We start from the raw sequence: 15,188 nt of genomic DNA, 5'->3' as shown, positions 1-15,188 counted from the left end.
TCAGCAAGTCTCAAAGAAAAGAAATGGATTTCCACAGAACCAGAAGGAACCCTAGAAAGTCATGTGACCTGACACATCCGATTTATATGGGTGAGGCCAAAACCCAGAGATAACATGGCAGCCCAAGGCTATACCTCCCAGTGGCCAATAAGCCATGCCCAGCAGGAGGAAATCATGTATCATATGCCTTAAAATATTTTTGTAAATCATATTCAAAGCAGCATTATTCACAATTGTTAAGAGGTGAAAGCATTCATTGATAGATGAATGGATAAGCAAAACATGGTCTATACATACAATGGAATATTATTCAGGAGAGAGGGCTGGTATACATTTTAGTGATAGAGCTCTTGCCTAGCATGCATAAGGCCCTAGGTTCCATCCCCAGCTTTGCAAAAAAAAAAAAAAATTTTAAAGGTAGACAGGAGGGATATTCTGACACATTCCACATGGAAGAACCTTGCAGATACTGTGCTGAGTGAAATAAGACATCTGTGAAGAGACAAATACTGTATGATTTCACTTATATGAGGTATTTAGAGGAGTCAAATTCTGAGGCAGGAAGTAGAATGGGGGTTACCAGAGGCTGTGGGAAGGTGTAAACAGAATTAGTGTTTAATGGGGACAGAGTTTCCATTAGAGAAAATAAAAAATTCTGGAAATGGATGGTGGTGATGGGTGCAGAGAAATGTGGCTATACTTAATGTGACTAAATCATATACTTAATAATAATTAAGACAGTAAGTTTTGTGTTATGTGTATTTTACCACATTTTTAAAAATGTCCTGATAAGACATGTGGCCATATCTCTGAGAAATCTTTAAGAAATAATGAAAGACTTGTACTTGAAATGCTTTCTTTAAAATCTTTTAGCTGGACACAATGGCACACACCTGTAATCCCAGCAGCTTGGGAGGCTGAGGCAGGAGGATCACAAATTCAGTCAGCCTCAGTAACTGAGCAAGTCCCTAAGCAACTTAGCAAGACCTCATCTCTAAATAAAATACAAAAAGGGCAGGGAATGTGTCTCAGTGGTTGAGCACCCCTGGGTTCAATCCTCGGTACCAAAAATAAATATTTAAATAAATCTGGTTTTTAAAAAGAACTCTAATGTGTCCAATCAAACCTTAACCTCTGGTGACAAATAAGAAAAATCTAAAGGAAAAAATCCATAATGACTCCAGACAGTAGATCATGAACTAAAAGCAATGGGTGGCAGGCAGGGCTGTTCTGTCCCCACCATGTTCCCATGAAGCTGGTAGCCCCCAGCCCTCCCCAGCCCCAGATGCCCTGAAGGCCATCCTGCCAGAGAGGTTCAGAGCAACACTCCTCCCACAAGACAGGCTGTCCTTGGCTGTCCATCATGCAGGTCATTGGTTAAAACAAGGTTTGTGAACGCCAATCAGAAAATTAGTGTAAGGATAACAATCCTCTCAGCCTGCAGAGGAATCATGAAAAGCACCCAAACCATGGATTCTGTTAGGACTTTCAGATGGTGGGGTCTGTGTTTCCTGGCATTGTCTGGGAGCTGTTATGATGAGGGGATGAGCCAGGTCAGGTGGAGAGGCAGCGAGCCCAGGATGGGAAGGGGCTTCATCTCTGCAGGGGTCAGACACAGGCTGAGCCACTGAGGACAGAGAAGGACCCTCAGACCCTCACTTCCTTTCAGCCTGCAGAGGCCTTGTGTCTACCAAGTTTTCAGTGACTGCCAAACACACAGCCCCTGGGGATCCCAACTATCCTGCTGCCCAACCTACTGTCCTGAGCAATAAGCGAGTTCTCACATACTCTATCCATCTCCCTGATCTTGAAGCTGCCTTTCAGAGCAGCCACATCTGTGGCCCAGATGTTCCACCACAGCAAAGTTGTACTGCTGTCATGAGGACCCCTACCCAGACTTGAGGTGTCTGAGCCTCTTGAACGTTCTCTGAGGAAGGAAAGAAGGCGATGAAGGGATCAGGGATGCCAAGACCTACCTCACGAGGGACTAAAGGGAAGCCTCAGTCCCAGCCTTGCTGCAAAGACCTGGCCTTGAGTGTTGAAAAGATGGTCTTGAAAGCTGTTCAGAAAAGAAGGAAGATGTATCCAGAACATGAAGTGAAGCCACTATGTCAAGTTTTGAAAGCCAAGGCACTTATTGGGTCCCTAGAAGTGGAACCATCAGAAGGACATTCCTGAAAGTGAAGCCATAGGGATGTGCCCTCACCACTCACCTGCCTCTAGGAAAGATAGGAGGTGGCATGTGTCTTGGGTCCAGGTCAGAGCTAAAGGGGCCCACAGGTCCTGGACACTTCTTGCCAAATGGGAACCTGACGTTCCCATGCCTCAGGCCTGAGATCACATCAGGCAGGGGCCCAGGGACTGGCTAAGTTTAGAGACACCGTCACCAGGCACAGGTCAGAGGTTCTGGTGATAAGACTGTTTCTCACTGTGGTTCATTTGTGAAGACGCCACAGCAGAATTGGCTCAAAGGAGCTGGCCCAGCCAGAGCAACAGTTCTGGCAGGTCCTGCCGATTAAGGAAGGCCCTGAGTGAGGTGTTGGCGATCACATTAGTTTTAAAGCTCACTTCTCAGCAATTGGAAGGTTGAGATCCAGATGGAAGAGTTTTTATTTTTCTAAGTGGGATTTACACATTTTAATAACTTTATTGAGATATAATTCCTATATCAAACAATCCATCCACTTAGAGCTTATAATCCAATGGCTTTTAATACATCCACAAAGTTGTACATCCATTACCACAATCTAAATTTACAACACTTCATCGCTCCCAAAAGAAACTCCTATCTATTAGCAGTCACTTCTGATCCTCTCTCCCCATGCACCCTCAGTTCCACTGTCTGCTCTGAGGATTCACCTATTCTGGACATTTTTTAAAATTTTTATTTATTTATTTATTTTTATGTGGTGCTGAGGATTGAACCAGGGTCTCATACCTGCGAGGCAAGTGCTCAACCACTGAACGACAGCCCCAGTCCTATTCCAGACATTTCACACAAATTAACTATAGAATATGTGGTCTTTTGTGACTTGCTTCTTTTACTGAGCATATTTTTTTAAAATATTTTTAGTTGGAGGGGCTGGGGTTGTGGCTCAGCGGTATAGTGCTCACCTAGCACCTGTGAGGGCCTGGGTTCAATCCTCAGCACCACATACAAATAAATAAAACAAAGGTATTATGTCCAAATACAAATAAAAAATAAATATTTTTTAAAAAAACATTTTTAGTTGGAGATGGATAAAACACCTTTATTTATTTATTTATATGTGATGTTGAGGATTAAACCCAGTACCTCACGCATGCTAGGCAAGCACTCTACCACTGAGCTACAATCCCAGCCCCACTAAGCATGTTTTTAAGGGTCATCCATGTTGTAACATGTAGCAGTATTGTTAGAACTTCTAGAACTTTTAGAATATTCCATTTCTTTATTCATTCTTCAGATGATACACATTTGAGCTGTTTCTACTTTGGGGCTGTTATAGATAATGATGATATGAACAAGTTCATATGTGGATATATCCAGAATGACTAATGATGTTTAGCATCTTTTCATGTGTTGTTGGGCTTTATAATGCCTTCTTTGAAGAAATGTCTGTTCATATCCTCTGCCCATTTTTTAACTGGGTTGTTTATTTTACTGTTAAGTATTAAAAGTTCTTAAAGTATTCTGAATACTAATTCTTCATCAAATACATGATTGGCAAATAAGAATCAGCTTCTTATATGTTGTCTTTTCACACTTTATTGAAAATATTATTTGAAGTACAAACTTGAATGTTAATAAAGTTCAGTTTATCTGTATTTCTTTTACTATACATTTTTGGTGTCATGTCTACAAAACCATTGCCTAAACCAAGATCACAAAGATTTACTCTTATATTTTCTTCTAAGAGTTGAACAGTGTTTTAGCTCTTACATTTAAGTCTGCGATCCATTTTGAAATAATTTTTTGGAGATAATCTTTGTATACAGTATACAATTGAAACCTTAGTATCAATTAAGGTTTCAACTTCATTCTTTTGCATCTGAATACTCAACTGTACATTTGTTGGATGGACTCTTATTTTTTTCCCCCATTGGATTATCTGGGCACCTTTGTCAAAATCAGTTGGCTATAGATGTATAGATTTATTCCAGATTCTCAATCTTATTCCACTGATCTATGTGTTTATCCTTCTGCAAATACCACATTGTCTTAACTGATGTAGCCGTATAGTTTTAAAATCAGGATGTGTGAGTCTTCCAAGTTTGTTTTTCTTTTACAGATTATTTTGGCTATTCTGAGTCCCTTGCATTTTACATGTAAATTTTAAGACAAATTTTTCAATCTGTGCAAAAACAAAAAATTCAATTTTTTAAAGAGATAATACATTGAATTTGTAAGTCAATTTGGAGTGAACTACCATCTTAATAATATTGCCTTCAATCCATGAACATGGGATGCATTTACATTTATTTATGTCTTCTTTAATTTCTCTCAAGAGTGGTTTGTAGTTTTCTTTTTTTTAAGAGAGAGAGGAGAGAGGGAGAGAGGGAGGGAGGGAGGGAGGGAGAGAGAGAATTTTTTTAATATTTATTTTTCAGTTTTCAGTGGACACAACATCTTTATTTTATGTGGTGCTGAGGATCAAACCCAGCGCCCCGTGTATGCCAGATAAGTGCATTACCACTTGAGCCACATCCCCAGCCCTGGTTTATAGTTTTCAATACACAAATATGTCTTTTCTTTTATTAAATGTATTCCTTTGGATGATATTTTAAATGGAATTATTTGTCTTAATTTTGAGATTAAGCATTACTAGTGTAACAAAATACACTGGATATTTGTACATTAGTCTTTTATCCTGCAATTTTGCTGAATTCATTTTTTTGGTTTTAATTTTTTTAGTAAATTATTTAGGATTTTCTTACACAAGATCATGTCATCCACAAAGAGAGGTAGTTTTATCTGTTCTTTTTCTGGTTACTTTTCTTTCTTACCTAATAGCCATGGCTAGAACCTTTCCGTACCGTGATAGATAGAAATGGAAAGAAAAGACATCCTTGTTTTGTTTCTGATCTTAGGAAAAACACATCTAGTCTTTCACCATCAAATATAATTTTAGCTGTGGGTTTTTCATAAATGCCTTTAACAAGTTTAGGAAGTTGTCTTTCCTAGTTTGTAGTTTTTTTATCATGAAAAAGAACTGGATTTTGTCAAATGCTTCTTCTGCATTTATTGGGATAATCATTCTTTTTTTGTTTTGTCTATCAACATGGTATATTACACAGATTGCTTTTTATGTTAAACCAACCTTTCATTCCTGGGATAAATGCTACTTGTTTGTAATGTGCTATCCTTTCATATGTTGCTAGTTGGTTTCGTTATTATTTTTAAAAAGATACCAGTCATAATATCCTTTCTGGTCTGGTATCAGATGGTCTGTCATTTACAGTTACTGGCTTCATTAAATTAACTGGGAGGAATTTGTTCCCCTTCTATATTTTGGGAAAGTTTATGAAGAACTGTATTAATTCCTCTTTAAATGCTTGGTAGAATTTATCATGAAGGTCTCAGGGACTGGGTGATTCAGTATGGGACATTTGAAATTACTAATTCAATCTCTACTTGTCATAGGTCTATTCAAATTTTCTATTTCTTCTTGGGTCAGTTTTAGTAGTTTGCATCCTTCTTTTTGTTCATTTCATTTAGGCTATCTAAATTTTTGGCACATAATTTTTTTCCCCACAATTCTTTTACTTTATTTACTTATTTATTTTTATATGGTGCTGAAGATCAAACCCAGGGCCTTGCATGAGCTAGGTGAGCACTTTACCGCTGAGCCACAACCCCAGACCAGCACATAATTTTTTTTAATATTTATTTTTAGTTATAGGTGGATGCAATATCTTTATTTTTATGTGGTGCTGAAGATCGAACCCAGTGCCTCCGGCATGATAGGCGAGTGCTCTACTACCTCTGAGCCACAACCCCAGACCCAGACCAGCACATAATTTTTAAAAATTTTATGTTTAGTTGTAATGAACACAATATCTTTATTTTTATTTATGTATTTATTTTATATGGTGCTGAGGATCGAACCCAGGGCCTCGCACATGCGAGGCAATTGCTCTACCACAGAGCTACAATCTCAGCCCGGCACATAATTTTTCACAGTATTTCCTTATAATCCTTTTTTATTTCTGTCAATTTGGTAGTAACGTCTCCTCTCTCATTCCTGACCTGAGCAATTTGAGTCTACTCTCTTTTTTCTTGGCCTGATGACACTTTCTTAAAAAGAACAATTTTTATTTGTTCTCTTTAGCTATACATAACTGTGTAAACAATTTTGATATATTTGTACAAGCTTGGAATATCTTATTCTAATTAAAATCCCTGACCACTCTTTTTATAGCTGCAATCTTCCTTCTAATTGGTATTCCTGCATTTCTACAGGTATTCATCACCAGCTACACTAACATATAATTCTTTTTTTCAGTACTGGGGAATAGAACCCAGGGCCTTGCATAAGCTAAGCAAGTACTCTACCCAGTCCTTTTTTTTTTTTTAGATGTTGATGGACCTTTATTTTATTCATTTATTTATATGCAGTGCCAAGAACTGAATCCAGTGCCTCACACATGCTAGGCAAATGCTCTACCACTAAGCTACAACTCCAGCTCCTCTACCCAGACCTTTGATTAAATTGTATTATTTTGGACAAGCTGGCCTCAAACTCGTGACCCTCCTTCCTCAGCCTCCTAAATAGCTGGGATTACAGGTGCATACCACTGCACAGGGTCCCATCAGAATCTGTTTAGTTTTTACCTGCCTCTCACCTGCCACCAGCACATAAGCTCCCCCAAGGCAGGCATCCTTGACTGTTTTGCTCACTACTGTTTCCCAAGCAGCTGGAAGATGCCTGGCAGGTGGTGAATGTGCAACCAGATTTGTACAATGAATAAAAGAGTCTTCAGGACAGCAAGAGAAATCAACAACTGGCAAATACAACCCAGAATGTAACTACCATCCTCAAAAGAAACCAGAAAAAAAAATGTAAGCTCTGGTCTCGTGTTGTCCAACTCAATAGCCACTTGGCATCACATAACTACAAGAACCTAGAATGTCTAGTCCAAACCAAGACATACCTTAAATATAAAATACACAACAGGTTTCTAAGATATAACATAAAAAGGAATGCAAAATACTTAATAATTTTACATTGATTACATGTTGAAATTATATATAAATATAAGGTTAAATGTGTGTGTGTAAAATTACTTTCACTGTTTCTTTTGACTTGTTTTTTTTTATGCACTAGAATTTTTTTTTTTTTAGTTTATTCAAGTTTTTTTTTTTTTTTTTTTTTTTTTTGCACTAGAATTTGTTTAATCACACATGTGGCTCCCCTTCATGGCTACATTTCACTTCTTCTGGACAATACTACTCTAGACAACTTGGATGGGATGGGGGTTAATATCATTGTGAGTGTACAGAAAACAAAGCCAAATTCCAAACACAAATAGTAAGGCTCTTAAGGAACCAAGGAATGTGAGGGTTGTACGGCTCGGGCCATAGGACAGGTTCAGGCTTCACGGCATATGCATTTACTACTGGAATCACTTGGAAGCTTTTCAAAACCCTAGTGTCTGAGTATCTGGGCTTCAGTGAACATTTCCCCAGAGGCCTCCAAGCTTCAGCCTGAGCTGAGAAGCATCCCCCTGGTCACCCTCTTCATCAGAAGATTCTGCTTCTACTGGAGCCACAAACCCCCAACAGCCAGCCTGGATCAAACCCATGGACTTAGAGAATCAGGCTGTCCCTCAACATGCAAGAACAGAAGTACCATGGAGAACTTCATTATGAAATGAGCAGGATGCTGCAAACCACTTGGAGGCCAGCTCCAGGCAGGTGACAGTTCTGTAGCTGTCTCACCAGGTGGCAAGACCAGCAAGTCACTAGTAAGGCACTAGCAGACACTGGAGGACCTGCATCTGTGAAGTGGGATGACACTGCTCTGGGAAGCAGGCAGGACTACAAGGCCTGAACGGTCCAGGCTATCACAGAGCCACTGCTGAGCACCTGCTGTGTGCCAGGCACTGTTCTGAGCACTCAAGCACACTGGGTGAAAGAAGGAGGCTTGGAAACCAGCATCGACTGGGTGTGCATTACAGCAGAGCACAAACCCTGGCATCTCCCAAAAATACGAGAACGGCTCCTTCCCTAACCAGGTTCACATGCTGCTCACAAAGTGGGGAGACAAAGATAGTGGTGACTGCCAATAGTGGGAATGATACCCCCTTCTATAAAATATCCCAAAATTGTTGCCTGACTACCGCCAATCTGTTCTACATTCTACTAAAGCTTGTATCTGGCTTAATAAAGAATAGTGACTTTAGTTATTTTAGGATCATCATGTCAAAATATAAGGCACCATGTCCACCAGTCGCAGAGCCCTAATCAAGTTTGTGACTCTCATCCAGGAGACAGAAGAGACCCAAAGTTCAGCAGCTAAAAACACCATCTTTCACACAAAACCATGTTTTTATTTTAAATAAATTCAGATTTGCATATGAATAAGATAGGTATTTGTATGTGATATATCCATATGGCAATGTTTTCTACCCCGAACTAAATTGACACATATGCATTTTCATGTTTCTACACTAACAAAGTGACTTGCAGCTGTAAAGGATGCTTTACGAATAATCAAATCAGATTCCATTTTTGGTAGGAGAGACAGAAACAAAAAAACTTAAAATCTTTGGAAAGGCCATATCTCTCACTTGGACCAGGGAGTATGGGGTCAAGACGTCTTCCCAGAGCAATCGTCACACATTTCTATCTACTTGGTCTTTTCCATCAAATTACTATTAAATTCCAGAATGACTCAATATAGACTCTTGAAAGGCCAAGAGAGCCAAAATAAGAGAATCACTCCTATTAGAAAAGCAAGCATTGCATATCCTTCCCCTCCATTCTTGTGGAGGCCCAGATACAAAGAAAAAAAAAAAAGACCCAGAATACACTCTTCAGTTTCTTCAAGTGAGACTGGGACTTTCTTAGTATCAATGACCTTAACCTCTGCACTTCTAAGTGGTCAGTACCTGCAGTAATACTGAGAACCCAGCCCTTCTTTCACAAGAATCACACCCTCCTAGTAACTTTTCAGGCCCTGAATTCAAGTATAGGGCCCTCCCATCTTCTGTCACACTCATCAGAAGACTGGTCCCAAATTTGGGTTTTAAAAGTATGGCCAGGGCTGGGGTTGTAGTTCTGGGGTGGAGGATCTGCCTCGCACATGTAAGGCACTGGGTTGGATCCTCAGCACCACATAAAAACAGATAAATAAAATAAAGGTATTGTGTCCATCTACAATTTAAAAAATTTAAATAAATGAATAAAGAAAATAAAAGTATGGCCAATGCATGTACATCCATCTCTCTACTACGGGGACCAGTAGCCCAAATCCCTAGGAAAAGATATACTGACATGGCAGATAAGCATGGAAAAGTGTCACCAGTCACATGCATGGTGATTCCATATGTGCTTTAAAATCACAGATACATGACATATATGTGTCTGTGTAGATATGTGTACACATAACACAACCTTATAGTGACATAAAAATAAATATCCCAGGTTTTTCCAGCAGGTGAGGGAACATGAGTGTAAAAGGTCACATTTCTGGTGCACACTTCTTATTACTTGATTTTTTTTTAACAACAGACTATATTGCCCTAGTAATTTAATTAATAAAATAAAAGTTTCAAGTCTTACTGGTTTCAAATGGGGTCAGATTGTTGGTTGTCAAGGAGAGACAATGAAAAGAAATGAAATTTTCACAAATGGGAACTGGGGGCAGTGCCCTGGGTTTGGAAAGGCACAAAGACAGCATGGCAAGCTGCTAGCTGAGGACAGGTGCAGTCTCCAGGAGTCTGGGTTCAGAGTGGACCACAAGCTTGCCACAAGTCAGTTAACAGAAAAACAGCATTTTTAAAGTACATTATAGAGTAGGTTCATGTGCTTTTGAGAGAAGCAGATTATAGAGTTCAGAGTCAAAGTACCTAGAATCAAACTCTGACCCTGTATGACTTTTTGCAGGGGATGGGGCTTCTTAGTGCCTCAGTCGCCTCTTCTGTAAACTGGGAATAATCACAGCACCTATTTCACAGAGCAAGCATGTTAATAAAATAAGCACCACTGAAGTGCTAGCAACTGTTACCAGAAAAGAAAGAGTCCGGTAGCAAGCATGCAGATATATTCTTAGCTCTCAGCAAAGTAGGTTATGGTATAAAAATACCATTAAATAGTAACTAAACTAGCGTCACCTTAATGCGCATCTTGCCAGCAACCTCAGCATGTGCAACTTCTTTTTAAACTACCCTACATTAAAGAATCAAGACCAGAACTTCTCTGGCCTTCTTGGAGACAGACCAGTAGGCCTGAGGCCACTCACCCCTTCCTCACCTGGAGAAGCCACCCTCAGGCCAGGACCTAGGGACCCAGCCCTGCCTTTGGGTGGGTAAGTGGCCAAGTCCTAACACATCTTGAACCCCAGTATCCCACAGTGCAGGGTACAAGGGAGAAGGCAAAGTAATGAGAGTCCTGGGGAGGGAAAGGCAACTGGGGGAGGGATAGTGTTTGGGACAGCCTGGCTGAGTAGCCCAAGAAAATGGAGCCTGTCATTGGCAAAGACCCTGAGACAGGAAGGGACTGATGTACCAGAGGAAGGAAGGAGGAAAGCAAACACAACAGCAAATACAAGATTCCTCCTCCACTCCATTCCTGTCTTCCCTGGCAACCGCTTCAAAGCAAGGAAGTCTCAAAAATTGATCTGCTCTGAATTTCTGAAGTTTACCTATTAACTACCTAGCAGGCCATCCACTGGTTCAGAGTAGGCCTGCTGGCAGAAAGCAGGAGCAAACAGCAATACTTCCAGTGAGTGGGCAGGTTACACATGCCCCAGAATGCAGCCTGCTCTCTACTTCCTGGGGGCCAATGGAGGAGTCAAGGACACATCAAGGTCAATTCTAGGCCTATCTGAGGTTTGGGGATTGCTGGAAGGAATGGGAGATACCCTGGGCTGGAAGTCAAGGGCATACCTGCTGCCTGAATTTGGGCAAGTCGCTGACCTTCCCAGCAGTTTCTGTAGTTGTAGAACAGAGGTGGAGGGAAAGCTTTCCTGGACAGCTCAAATAATATCAAACATTTAAAGTTCCACACCCATTAGATGCTGTGACCACGTGGGCCATGGCCCCAGTCCTCTGGAGGGGTTCATGAACTCCTGAAATTACATATAAAACCTCATGGGAACTGTTTTCCTCTAAGGGGATCATCTATATTTTAAGGCAACAATGACTCCCCAAAAGTGAAAGATTCACAAGCCAGAATCCAGAAAGTGAGACACTTCCTGCCCATAAACCTTCACCACCTGCCTGTGCCAGGGAGAGCAGCACCAAGGGCAGGGGCATCCACAACACAACTAGTGAGAGTGGACATGGCAGGGTAGACCCTCACTGAAAGACCCACTGACAGGGATAAACCCCAAAGAAACTCTCACCCCTGCACTAGCGAACACATGCACAGTGTTGGTCTCGTGGTGGGTAAGAGTGCAAAGCAGGAAGCAAATCTAGACTCCCATCAGGAGGAAAGCAGATGAGACGTGGTGTTCATATGATGGATCACCATGCAGCAGTCGGCGACCACAATTTATTGGTGCGCACAGATGTCAATAAGACTATGCTGAGAAAACACGTGAAAGAATCCCACATATTAGTATGGATACTTCTATCTCCCAGGCTCAAGAGCCCGGGAGAAAGGATACAAATGCCTAACAGCAGTCAGAGGAAAATGGGTTACTTAACATTTATTTGTAATGCTTTACTTTTCATAACTTTAAAACAGGACTTAAACCAAAATGATGAATAGTTTTCAATTCTGGGTAGAAGAGACAGGAGGTGTTCATTTTGTTTATCCTAGAATTTCTGGATTTTAAAAATCTAATAAAAAAAGTAAACTGTACTGTTATTTGGTCCGTGTGGACTGAGGGTTTTCCTCCTTTGCTCTGTGTCGGCTCGCAGGACCTAGGCTAGAGGTGGTTCCGTATCCCAGCATATGGGCCTCCGGGCAAATGTCCACAAGCCTCACGGAGTTGGGCAAGGAAGGGCACACACTGCAGCACTGTCACTGGGGACAAGTGGAGCAGGCCCCAGAAAGTATCTCTCCTTGGCCAGTTGACTTGCTGCCCAAGTGTCCAGGGAAAGATCAGGAGCAGAGACAGCCGAGAAGGCAAAGGCCAACGCCCCATCACACACACGCAGCTGTGGGCCTGTGACCCTGTCCTTCCGCCAAGCAGGGAGTCAGCCTGACTGGGTGCCAGGACTATGGCTTTAAATAAACTTGGATGTGTCCACCTGGGGCTGGGAAGCAACACCACTGTGCCCCAGGCAGGCGCTATCAACAATTGTCGGACAAGGCCATGGCAGGATGGGCCTGAGTTCCCCCAGCTTGGCCTAGGGGTGTCTTGCCCTCCAAATATACTTCCTGCATTTGGCCCTGGCACCTAGCAAACTCCACAAATGGATGCTAGGCTGAACCAACTCATTCTGGCTAGGATTCCTAGCCTCTGGTCCCAGGTCCCAGTGGGCCCCTTGACCTGAGGCTTCATTCCTTGCCTGATCACATGCCTGGCCTCTCCATGTGCTCCTTTATGATGAGGGCTCATTGTCTTGCCTGTCTACAGAAGGAGCTGGTGGCCCCAGCTCTCACCTGTCTGAGCCCTCTGTCTCACCTGCCATCAGCCCTCTCAACCTCCACACCCCAGTGTGGGTGACAATAACCAACAGCTGCTAGACCCAGAGGCTCAGGGGAGGGCTGGTCACTTACGCCATCGCTCAACTCAGGGAAGCTCACACCAAATCGAAGAAGGGAAGAGCAGTGGTGAGCTGCAGACTGGGAAACCAGGGCAAATTGGGAGGTCCTGAAAGGGGCTTCTTGGAGGAGACTGGTGAGGCCTGAGCACAAGCACAAAAGAAGACAAGAAGCTTCCCCAGGAAGAAGAGACTACCCCCTGCTGCCTCTTCCTGACAGAACCAGGCAGGCACACTGACTGCTGCCATCTGCCCCGCAGTGCAGGACACAGCTCTGGAGGAGACAGGATGGACAGGAACAGAGCCACTCAACTGAGGGTCTGAGAGCTGGAGAGCCAGCCCCCCACCCACAGCCCTGGGCCTTCTGTCCACAAAGGAAGCCAGCTCACCCCCACCTAAGGGCTCCCAACCTGTCACCCTCTTCCTCACAGGCCTCCATCCCCCAGACAGCTCCTGGAAGCTTCTTCAAGACCTGTGTCCCTGGGCCCACAGGGAGGAGCACACAGTGAGGATGGAGGAGTGCTTGGCCTGTCCCTTGGGTGGCTCTCCAGGTCCACCCAACCCCCACCCCTTGCTATCCAGCATAGACTTCCTCTCTGTCACTTCACTGTGTTCCTCACCCCCCAGGCCTGACCCGATTCCTCTCTACACGTGCAGGGAAGTGGGGAATGCGCACACCCCCACACTCCTCCAGCTGGGCACTCCACAATTATCAATGATCAGCGTCCCTCGCCCACCACAAGTTTTCACCAGACGCTTTTTTAGTAAAAGAAAAAAAGGATTTGCTGCTGGATGTGTAATAGGAAATCTCGCCAGCGCCCCCACCGCGCAGGAGGGGTGGGGGGAGGGGGGAGGAGATGGGGATCTGGAGTTCTCAAACCAGCCCCAAGGGATGCCAAGTGCAGCTACCCTGACTCAGAGAGGAGACCCCACGTTAGAGACGAGGCCCCTGAAGGGCTTCTTGGTCTCTGACCCAAGGGGCAAAGCCAGGTCTGGACACTCCAAACTAGGGCTCCCGCCCCCACGTTGTTCACGCTGCGGAGCACAGTAGAGGAGCCAGGGCACCTGTTCCCCGTGAGGCCCTACCTGAAACAAGCTTCCAAACCCCCTCCTTTCAACCAGTCACCACCACAAAAAATAATGCCCCAAAATCCGGTCTCCACCTGCCTCGATGACCCCAAAGTCAGAAGCCCAATCGGGTTCCCCGCCTCACCCCCTCATTTCCCACCCTGATGACCTGATCCAGGCTCTTTGACCTCTTCCCCCGCTCTCCAAATTCGTTTCCAGAAGAATCTGGGGGAAAAATCCTCCAGAACCCAGATTCCTCAAGGGACCCCTGGCAGAAGCTGCTCCCACGCCGGCACCCCCCGCACAGATGGGGCCACGCGCAGAAGCAGGCGGGAGCAGGTCCGCCACCCCCGCCGCCTGCCGCTCGGGTGGGGGTGGGGACAGCGTTCCCACACGGGGGATGACCCCCTGGGGCCACGGCTGACCCCTCCCGGAGCTCCAGGCCCGGCTGTCACCCCCATGTGCCCCTCCTCTCTGACCTCCCCGCCGCCAAATGCGTCACGTCTGTCCGGCGCTCCGGGGACACCTGCTGCCGCCCCCGCCGCGCCGAGTCCAGAACCTTGAGTCCGGGCCCCGGCCGAGCCACCAAGCTGGGCAGGGCCGTACACGCTGCGGTCCAGCAGCCCGGCCCAGAACCGAAGCTCGAGGGTCAGGCCCACGCGGGGCCGTGCGGTAGGGCCAGGAACCGGGAGGAGCCGGGGACGCGCGGGGCCGCAGTGCGCTCGGAACCCGCGACGCGGAGGGTCCCAGTTCCCCGGGGCCCCACTCCTCTGGGGTCCCAGGCCAGGACGCGCGCGCCGCGGCTCTTACTTGCCAATATCCTCGTAAAGCTGGTACTCGTCGGTGAAGCGGGTGCAGGTCACCGTGGTGGCCATGGCGGCGGCGGACGGGCTTGGCGTGCGCTCGGCTGCGCTCGGGCGGCGACTCCGTCTCCCGCTCGCGGGCACGGCGGCGACACGGGCGCGGGCGCGGGAGACACCTCGGCTCGCGGCGCCGGGCGGGGGCCGGGTTGGGCTGCGCCGCGCGGCGAGCGCACGCGAGATCTGCTCGCTCGGTCCCCGCCAGGAGCGCGCCGCACACCTACGCGCGGGGAGGCGCGGGCGCCGCTGTCACCGCCGCCGCGCCCGCCGGGCCCGCTGCCTTCTGTACGCGCCGCGCCCGCACCTTACTCACCCAGCTCCTGCCTGAACCCGTACACGCACCGCACCAGTGCCCTGTACCTGCACTCGTTCCCGCGCCTGCACCCGCACGCGCACCTCACC

General features: G+C 45.3%; 1 protein-coding gene across 13 annotated transcripts in view; it reads right to left on the bottom strand.

The window, feature by feature from the left end:
• The window catches only part of Camk2b (calcium/calmodulin dependent protein kinase II beta), a 96,006-nt gene extending 81,121 nt beyond the window's left edge, over nt 1-14,885 (bottom strand). For all 13 annotated transcript variants that reach the window (XM_046437791.2, XM_046437802.2, XM_046437803.2 and 10 more), the window contains exon 1: nt 14,737-14,885. In XM_046437791.2, the coding sequence (XP_046293747.1) occupies nt 14,737-14,801 (65 nt within the window). In that variant the 5' untranslated portion in view covers nt 14,802-14,885. The remainder of the gene's footprint in view (nt 1-14,736) is intronic.
• Nucleotides 14,886-15,188: the final 303 nt, after the last annotated feature.

This window comes from Marmota monax, unplaced genomic scaffold (genome assembly GCF_021218885.2).
Source record: "Marmota monax isolate L192 unplaced genomic scaffold, Marmota_monax_Labrador192_F-V1.1 WCK01_AAM20220418_F8-fsc00109, whole genome shotgun sequence".
Lineage (NCBI taxonomy): Eukaryota > Metazoa > Chordata > Mammalia > Rodentia > Sciuridae > Marmota > Marmota monax.
Note: the sequence above shows the minus strand (reverse complement) of the source record. Positions and strands in the feature narration are given on the sequence as shown.